Raw genomic sequence first — 10,364 nt, 5'->3', positions numbered from 1 at the left:
TTGTTACCAAGCCTTACAATCTGATTTCCATCTCTGGAAACCCAAAAAGTGGAGAGAACTGACTCCCTAAAGTTGTCCTCTGACCTCCACACACACACACACACACAACACGTGCATGTCATGACACATACACAAGTATGCATGTACAAGCACACAGACTTAAATGTCCAAAGTTATTTTTAATTTTTTTTATATGAAGAGAAATATTTGAAATCTGTGAAATATCATCTTGGCTAGAGAGTGGAGTGTTCACTTAATCTCTATGTCCCCATTTCACAGGTAAAACACAAGCAACGCCACAGCTCATCCTCCACATTTAAAATATCCAGACAAGGAGTGGATACAGGCAAAAGTGTTGAACTTTATTGGGTGCAGAATCAAGTTCACAGAAAGAAAGAGACAAGTCGGAAGCAGCCCACTGGATTCCACAGGGCTTCAGAGGACAACGGCCTTCAGGAATAAGTGGTTCCTTCAGATAGTGATGGTATAGTACGTGATGGTGGGCAGGACCATATAGTCTTGTACTTTTGACTTATCTCTGGGTTCCATTGGCTGCTCGACGACGGTGTCTTTCTTGTGCCTTTTGTTCTCCAGCTCGTTAACACAGCAGTATTTCCCATGCAGGCATCCCATCTCCGATATCTCCACTAGTCTGCATCGCTTCCTGCAGTAGCCTGCTACGTTGCTGAAACAGCGTTTAGGTTGCACACTGTCTGAACATAGGAAAGAACATCGATTGGGGTTAGTTTCTGAGGGGAGGCAGAAGATGCAGGTGAGTTCACACTCACAGCGAGGGACAGCAGACGCCACCCTCTCTCAACACCATCTCCATCTCAGAAGGAAACGTTATGCTGGTACAAGGAAACTCAGAACAGCCAAACCAAGGACATTCGAGGGTCTGGACTGATGGCTCAGCAGCTAAGAGTGCTTGCTGCTCTTGCAAAGGGTCCACGTTTGGTTCCCAGCACCCACATGGTGGTTCAGAGCTATCTGTAATGTTCCAAGAGGCTCGACACCCTCTCCTGACCTCTCTGGGCACTAGACACACATGTGCACACTGGATGCACATGTAGCATACGTACATATATGCTAGCAGATCAATTGTACACACAAGATTAATCTTTACTTTAAAGAAAGGACATTTTACTCCTGACCAATACCTTACAGATACCTGTCGGGGGAGAGAGAGAGAGAGAGGATCTAACTCCTCAGCCTGAGCACACACATGCAACCTCAAATACAATTCCCGCATATACAATAATAATCAAACAAAGTCAATTTTTCACATGGGTTCAGGGGACCAAGCTCAGATTCTGACTCTTGCGCAGCAAACACTCTCACTTGCTGAACCATCTTCTTAGCAATTTTATTTTTAATTTAAAAGGAAATCACAGGTCAGGAGAGATGTCTCAGGAGCTAAAAAAAAAAAGTGTGGCTGTGCAGCATTCGAGTTCAAATCCCCTGCACTCATATAAAAGACAGGTATGGCTCTGCATGTCACCCCAGGAGGATAGAGGGGGACAAGGTAAAAACAACAGAGCTATAAGGCTTGCTGGCTGCCAGCCTAGCTCCAGGTTCAGTAAGAGATTCAGTCTCAAGGGAGTGAGGCAGAGAACGGTAGAGCAGACACCCACTATCCTCCTCTGGACTCAGAGTGGGTGGGTGGATATTCACAACACGCATACCACACACACACACACACACACACACACACACACACAACATCACAAACTCTCTCACGGACATACAAAGCAGCACAGACACACACACACACACACACAACATCACAAACTCTCTCACGGACATACAAAGCAGCACAGACACACACACACACACAACATCACAAACTCTCTCACGGACATACAAAGCAGCACAGACACACACACACACACACAACATCACAAACTCTCTCACGGACATACAAAGCAGCACAGACACACACACACACACACACACACACACACACACGCACACACACAGAGCATCATAGACTTCCCCCTCTCTCTGTCTCTCTCTCTTATACACACACACACACCTCATACACACAGCATCACAGACAAGCACAGCATCATAGACTCTCTCTCTCTCTCACTCACATGCACACACGCACACATACACACACGTCTTTTGTGTTTCACACTGTAGGCTGCAGGCGTCACCCTTGCCAAAACCTCCTGAGCCACATTCGCTCCCGAAAACTCCTCCTCCCCATCTCAGACAAATTCTCCAGAACCTGGCTGAACTCTCTCTCACTTTCTTCTTCAACTCAGAACCATGTCTTGCCTTTTGGGCAGGCACAATTGTTGGCTACCTTCTCTGGAGACCCCAACCAGGCCCTGTTCAGAGGCATGCACTGCGGTCCTAAAACTCTCTGTCTGCATCTTAATTTCCCCTTTCTACACAAAACCAGAAAAGCCTCCCGAATAAATGTGGATAACAAAGATGTTTTCTCCCTGTTACAAACTTTGTGAAGTGGCAGCACCCTCAAAGATGAGAACGATGATGCGCTTTGAGGGATATGAAAACACAATATGGCTTCTTGCAAGCAAGGCAGAAGGGAATCCTTGATTTCTGGCCTCCGTCTGCCAGTGCGAGGTTTCACATCTTTGCACCTAAGCTAAACATGTGATAGTCACACGCCAGAGGTTCAAGAGGAGTGATTCCCTCGGTTAATTAACTACTTAATGATGGAGAACGACTTTCGCTGTGTGCTGCTCACGTCTCTTTGCAGTAGCCCGAGCTGAAAATGATTGATTAGAAACGGGCATGGCCACGGTTCTCAGATAAAAGCTGCTCGGCATCATAAAGATGAGTCAAGATGATGGGCCAAGGGGTTGGGGATTTAGCTCAGTGGTAGAGCGCTTGCCTAGCAAGCGCAAGGCCCTGGGTTCGGCCCCCAGCTCCGAAAAAAAGAAAAGAAAAAAAAAAAAAAGATGATGGGCCAACTGGTACCTTCACCAACGATGCCCCTGGCCTCATGGCTGGCTCTCTTGTAAGGCGCCCAGGAGAATAGGCACTACTGATGGTACCGGACAGCCGCTGGCAATCTTAACCGCCCGTTATTGCCAGCACTAGTGTCCCCCACTTCATGTTACATTTGGACAAGTTACCTGCAAGTACCACAAACAGCAAAATAAGGAGAAGCTGAGGCAGCTTCATGTTCACAGATCCTCCAGAGGCAGCAGGGTATCCTGTGGTGTGCCACAGCCCAGAGCACCGCCAGCACCCCAAGTTTTGGTTTTAACTCACATGGACAGACAGGGAGTCCAGTCCCACCTACATTCCCAAATTTGAAATCCACAGTCACACCATGTTCCAACGTCTCCCGCCTACTCCCTTTCTCTCAGGATGTGAGCCCCTGCTTGTGCTTTCTCCGCCTGGCTGTCAGCCCACTTGGGTCAGATTTGGTCGACTAAACTCCCTGGTTTGGACCGGCCATCCCTGGTTTATACCCGCCATTGCCTCTCACTCATAAAGTCAACCTGGAACGGCACACAGCACTGGGTTGGAATACACAGAAGACTAAAGGTGAGACGTCCAACAAAACGACGCTTTCTTTTTTTCTTTTCTTTTCTTTTCTTTTTTTCCGGAGCTGGGGACCGAACCCAGGGCCTTGCGCTTACTAGGCAAGCGCTCTACCACTGAGCTAAGTCCCCAACCCCGAAAACGACATTTCTTAACAAATGAGGTTGACCTCTTTCTCAGCTCAAGGCCCAGTTCACATTATTTAGGGAGGAAGCTGACTGCGCTGAGATCATTTGTATTTCTAGGGGTTTTTCTCCCTGATGACATTATTACACTCTGAAAGAAACCTTGAATACCTATGTCAGACATCCATCCATCCCTAAGTCCATCCAACCCTAAGTCTATCCATCTATCTGCTGGTCCTTTCATGTCCCCAAGCTGCTGTCAAATTGCCATCTGAATTAGGTACAAAAAGCACATGGCCTCCTCATTCCCAAAGCTGTTTATGGCTAAGTAGCGGGTTTCTCCTGAGCAGGCTGGAGACGATAACAAGATCTTGCTTTATAGATGGGGCCACTTTTTATTTTATTTTCTTTTTTTTTTTATCACCTGTCAACATTTTTTTCTCCCACCAGCATTCACAGCCATACAAATTGTTTTTAATACCTTACTTATAAATAGATTTTAAATGTGTTTCACTTCTGACAAAGGTTCTCTGAATTCTACTTAAGATGTTATCTTTCCAAATGGTTGGACGGGCTGAATCCGGAAGAAACAAGAGTGCTAATTTTTGCACAGAGAGGCTGAGAGAGCTGAGATAAGATTCTTCTATTGGGGGGTTGGGGACTTAGCTCAGTAGTAGAACGCTTGCCTAGGAAACGCGAGGCCCTGGGTTCGGTCCCCAGCTCCGAAAAAAAGAACCAAAAAAAAAAAAAAAAAAAGATTCTTCTGTTGGTTTGTTTAGAAGCAGAGGATGGAGGATTGGCAACTCATGCTGCAAAAATCACACATGAATATATCAAAAAGAAAAAATAACAGAAAAAATACAATATTCCCTTTTTAAAAAAAAAAAAGATTTGCTTATTTTACTTATGAGTGCACTGTCCCTGTCTTCAGACACACCAGAAGAGGGCATCGGATCCCACTACAGATGGTTGTGAGCCACCATGTGGTTGCTGGGATTCAACTCAGGACCTCTGGAAGAGCAGTCAGTGCTCTTAACCACTGAGCCATCTCTCCAGCTCACAATATTCCCATTTTAAAAGATTGATTTTATTTTTGTCTTATGTCTGGGTACTGCATGCACACCCGGTACCCACAGAGACCAGAAAAGGCATCAGAGCCGTTGGAACTGAAGTTATAGACAGTTGGAAGCTGCCATGTATGTACTGGGAACTGAACCGGGGTCCTCTGAAAGAGCAGCCATTGCTGCAGCCCATGGTATTACCTTTTACACGCATGCTTTAAAGGGAAATTCTTTTTATACTTTTACTCCAGAAAGTGTTTTGCTAGCTCAAATACCAGGCCCAGGTTATGGCTGTACATACTTCAGTTGCGTCTTATTATTCCATGATCCTAAGACTTAATGTGCACTGAAAACTGTGTATTATGGGGGCCAAAGAGAGGGCTCAGTGCTGAAAAGCACTTGATCTTGCAGAGGACCCAGGTTCAATTCCCATCACCCACATGATGGTTCGCAGCCATCCATAACTCCAGTTCTAGGGTATCTGATGTTCTAGTCTTAGCTTCATGGGCACCGGGCATGCATGTGGTATACAGACATACATGTGAGCAAAACACCTCTACATATAAATTAAAATAAATAAATCTTTGAGTTGGGCTTGGTGATGCATGTCTTTAATCCCAGCACTCTGGAGGCAGAGGCAGGTAGATCTCTGAGTTCAAGGCCAGCCTGGTCTACAGAGCAAGTTCCAGGACAGCCAAAGCTACACACAGAGAAAGTCTGTCTCAAAAAACAAAGAAACCAAACCAATAAATAAATCTTCCTTTTAAGAAAGAGACCTGAAGAAAGCAAGAGACAGTGGATCATGATTTATGAATGCACAGGCGAGTCCCTATTTTAAAACTCAGTTAGCAGTTGTTCACCACTGCTTAACAGGTTCTGTCAACACAGCCCTTACAAGCATGCACCCCTGAGCTCCTTCGCCAGAACCCATGGGTAAATGCCTGACATAGTGGCATTCAGTTGTGATTCCAAGAATCAACAAGTGACAAGTGATTCATCCAGGTATCTAAGCCCAAGTTGACTTCAACTAAACAGTCCTCCTTGGATTTAAAAAAAAAAAATGTTAGGGCTGGAGAGATGGCTCAGAGGTTAAGAGCACTGACTGCTCTTCCAGAGGTCCTGAGTTCAAATCCCAGCAACCACATAGTGGCTCACAACCATCTGCAATGGGAACCTCTTCTGGTGTATCTGAAGACAGTGACAGGGTACTCACATAAAATAAACAAATAAATCTTTTTTTAAAAAAAAATTTTAATGTTAAGTAGCAAACAGGAGAGAGGAGATGATCATGTTGACATGAGGGCTCTGTGACTTTCATCCCAGCCCCAGGAAGGCAGAGAGAGAAGATTCCTGTGGCTTGCTGGTCAACCAGGCTGGCCTACTCAGTAAGCCTGAGGTTTAGTGAGAGACCGCGTCTCAGACAACAGGGTAGAGGGTAACTGAGGAAGACACCAACCTCTGACCTCACATACAAGTGCATGTACACGCCAAATGTTCACACACACGCAAGTGCATACATGCAAGGAAAACAATGAATATTTTATACTTACAAATTTAAACTGGTTGAAAAGGCATGTGTGATGACTATTTGGGTTGTCAACTTGACTGTATCTGGAATGAACTAATGCCCAAAAAAATGGTCTGGGTACACCTGCAAGAAATTTTTGCTTAATTAAATCATTTGAAGTGGGATCCACTTATAAATTCTGGTCTTTGAGGTGGGAAGAGAGCCACCTTTCATCCCGATCTTTTGCAGCTGGAAATCCCACCTCTAATCAGCCACACTTTCTGCCGGAAGCCCATATAAAGAACACGGAAGAAGGAAGCCTTGCTCTTTGCCTGCTTGCTCTCACTTTCCTAGCATGACCATTCTTCACAGGCATTAGAGTCTACTTCTTTGGAATTCCAGCCCAGTCGAGACATCCAGCCTTGTAGACTGAACAGCTACTGGATAGTTGGACCTTCCATTAATAGACAGCCATTGTTGGATAAGCTGGACCATAACCTGTAAGTCTTTCTAATGAATCCCCTTTCAATGTATAGAAAGTCATTTTTTAAGTTCAGTCACTCTAGAGAACCCTCACTAATACAGCATGTTAATAAAATTTGCCATGGACAAAGTAATAGTTCCCCACAATGTCCACAATGAATCCTCAGAAACTAAGAATGCTGCACTGCATGAGAGCGTCAGTGAATAGAACCAAAGATGCTAATTAGAAGATCATAAAGGAGGTTGTCCTAAGGCACCCTAGAGGCCCAGCCTGGTACTAGGATTCTCTAACCATGGCAGAGAAAATGGGAGAATCAGCATTAGAGAGAGAGATCTGATGGTTCCATACAGTTGACTTTCAAAATAGATGAAGGGACCAAAAATGGGCAAAGGGATCGTCAGCCAAAGAGTTCAATCTCATAAAAACCAAAATTCAATGATTCTCCATTAGAGCCTGCAGAAGGAACAGAGCCTTCCCAACACTTTGTTTTTAGTCCAGTGAAATCCATTTTGGACTTCAGAACTACGAATCTAAATTATCTTCAGAACCTAACATGGTAAAATCTATGTTACTCTATGTTGTTGAAACATAAAGACATGTGACAGCAATACAAAACCAGATCGGTATTTGATCACACACAAAAACTGACCTAGAATAATCCATGACTTGAACATGGGATCTGAATCAAGCTTCAAGTTCTACACTGAGATGAGAGAGAGAGAGAGACAGAGACAGAGACAGAGAGACAGAGACAGAGACAGACAGAGAGAGAGAAAGAGAGAGGGACAGAGAGAGAGAGAGAGAGAGAGAGAGAGAGAGCATATTTTTGAGACAGGGGCTTTTTCTGATCCTGGAGCTCACTGATTGGCTGGCCAGGGAAACTCCTGCCTCCACCTCCCCTGAGCTAGGGTCCCATCATGCACTGCCAAACCCAGCTTCTTACATGGATGCTGGAGCTTCACATGCAGGTCCTCGTGCTTGTGTAGCAAGCCCTTTACTAACAGAACCAACTCCCCAGCTGTAGAGAGTTTCCTCTAAGACAAGTCCAAACCTTTAAATCTGAGCCCAGTACATCTACTCCTCGGGTAGACTTCTGCAGAGAGATCAGAGATGTGTCTTCATTAATGTATAGCCAGTTTCCAAATGGTGACAACTTGGCTCCTTGATGAAGGACTCTGAGTGTCCTTCCAAATATTCAGAAAAATAAACATATTTTTTCTACCAAAATACCCTTGGTTTTATTTAATAGCTTATTTTGAGAAGACACTTATATGGTTAAGTAAAAACCCAAGAAAAGGCCCGCCCTTGCTGCGTGTGGTGGGAAACACCTTCAGTCTCAGCCCTCCAGTCAGACAAAGGAGATGTTGTGAGTTTGAGGCCAGCCTGGTCTACAAAGTGAATTCCGGAGTTCCAGGTGAGCCAGGGCTACAGAGTGATAAAAAAGCAAACAAATAAACAAACTAAAATCCCAACTGAGAAGCACTCCTCCCTGTTTTAGACATAAACTATCAGTTACACATAGCTGTTCATTTAATGTCTCAGAGCAGTTGTTCTCAACCTGTGGGTCACAGCCCCTTTGGGGATCGAACAACCGTTTCACGGGAGCTGCCCAAGACATCAGAAAACATAGATATTTACATTATAATTTATAACTAGCAAAATTACAGTTATGAAGTGGCAATAAAAATTGTTTATGGTTGGAGGTCCCCACACCCTGAGGAGCTAGCTGTATTGAGGGGTCTCAGCATTAGAACAGCTGGAAACCACTGTCCCAGAGGAAGTTCAAAGTTCAGAAATCAGAGACTTAAAAAGTAGCCAAAATTATATTCTTAATCTATTCAGAACAAGAAATAGCAAAGGATACTTTTCCCAGTTGAAATCCTCCATCCGATAATCCTATAGTCCTCATAAATCTCCCTTACTCTAACATGAAACTCTGAATGGCTAGCCCAACTCTCATTATCTTCCACTGAAATGACATACTTTGGATTTCAAGTACCACCTAGTGGCCAGTTCCTTTTCCTAGTTGCCCAGGCATCCAGACTTTCAAAATTGTATGATAACTTCACAGAAATTAATTAAATAAATTATTCTGCACGGTCCACAGGCACTTAGAGACCTCAACCTCAAGGAAGGTACTAACAGGGGCTGGAGAGATGGTTCAACTCCTAAGAACGCCTACTAACTATTCTTGCAGAGAACACAGGTTTGGTTCCCTGCACCTCCACGAGAGCGCTCACAACCACCTGTAACTTTAGTTTCAAGGAATCTAACACTATTTGAGCCTCCACAGGCGGAGGTAGGGACAGGAGAACCCAAGGGCTCACTGGCCAGAAAGTCTAGCTAATCAGTGAGTTCCATATTCAGGGAGATGTTGGATGTGGACGTCAAATCCTTTAATTCTAACACTCAGGAGGCAGAGGCACGTAGACCTCTGTGAGTTCAAAGCCAGCATGGTCTACATAACAAGTTCCAGGGCAGCTAGGGCTCTATAGGGAGACTCTGTCGTTAAAATAAAATGAAACAGAAGAAGAGACTATAACCGGTTTTATCTGTTATGAAAAACTCTCAAACTATTTACATACTCGATGGTGCCAACATGAAACGGCAAACACAGACATAGCCTAACATCCGCCAAGCATGTGCCGAGCTGAGAGAAAGTGCCACGCCTGGATCTGTTTGAACAAATCAAGTTGTAAAACATTCTTTGAAACAATTATGGATACTTGAAAGTGGACCAACACCGGAATGCCATTAAGAAATGTATATTAGCCTATATGGCAATGGACAGGACAGGACCCTCCCTATACACTACATGCTTTTATTAAAGCCCAGTTCCAGGAATGGGGTACCTGTTTTGGCTAATGAAGTCGCATAGAACCCCAAATACTGTAGACGATTGTCAAGGCTAGAATTTGACAGAAAGACCCTATGGCCGAAAACCATAAACGAGTTATAGAATGTGGAGAATCAAGTGAGTACTGACCTTGAAGCTTCTTCCCTATTGGCTAGTTTTCACAGTGCTAATAGGTGCTACCAGAGAGGAAAGGTCGTCATTGGTCTTATCGAGCTACAAACCCTGTGAACTACAACAATGACTGGCTGGCAACATGTGCCCGCCAAAATGTAGCGGCACAGATGCTGTGGGAATAGTCAAAGATCTTCTGATGGATTTAAGGTCTGCCTCACAATGAAACCTACACCTGTCGCCAATATTGGAATGGAGAATCCATAGCCAGACAGGTCCTGGGCTGTGGGGGAGACCTGACGACTATTATTCTGCTAAATGAGCACAGGACTGAACTGTCTCCCGGTGACTTTGTGCTAAACCCAGAGATCAGTACATCTCATCAGAGAAGCTTCCTGCAATATATGGAGATTAACACAGAGAGCCACAACTGGTCAACATGCAGGGAATAAGAGAGTGGGATCTCTTGGCACTAAATGAGACGCCCATGTTATACCTACCATCTCCTCTCAACCCAGGGATCATCTCAGAAGAGAAGGCAGAAAAAAAATTGTTAGAGCCAGAAGCAGAGGAGGGATACATAGAGACAATGTTTCCAGATACAGCATGGCAGCTGCACACGTAAACTCCTGGAGACTGTGATACCATTCACAAGACCTTCACAAGCTCAAGCCGAAAAGAAATGGCAGTGTGG

At 44.6% G+C, this 10,364-nt stretch overlaps 1 protein-coding gene across 1 annotated transcript; it reads right to left on the bottom strand.

Annotated features, from left to right (window-relative positions):
- Positions 1-341: 341 nt before the first annotated feature.
- Defb20 (defensin beta 20) lies at positions 342-3,205 on the bottom strand. The gene is made up of 2 exons (NM_001037517.2): positions 3,111-3,205; positions 342-713 (listed from the first exon to the last, which is right to left on the bottom strand). The coding sequence occupies exons 1-2, from the start codon at positions 3,157-3,159 to the stop codon at positions 472-474; spliced, it is 291 nt and encodes a 96-aa protein (NP_001032606.1). The 5' UTR covers positions 3,160-3,205; the 3' UTR covers positions 342-471.
- Positions 3,206-10,364: the final 7,159 nt, after the last annotated feature.

The sequence above is a fragment of the Rattus norvegicus genome, chromosome 3, assembly GCF_021556685.1.
Source record: "Rattus norvegicus strain SHRSP/BbbUtx chromosome 3, alternate assembly SHRSP_T2T, whole genome shotgun sequence".
Taxonomy (NCBI): domain Eukaryota; kingdom Metazoa; phylum Chordata; class Mammalia; order Rodentia; family Muridae; genus Rattus; species Rattus norvegicus.
This window is presented reverse-complemented; position numbering and strand designations above follow the sequence as displayed.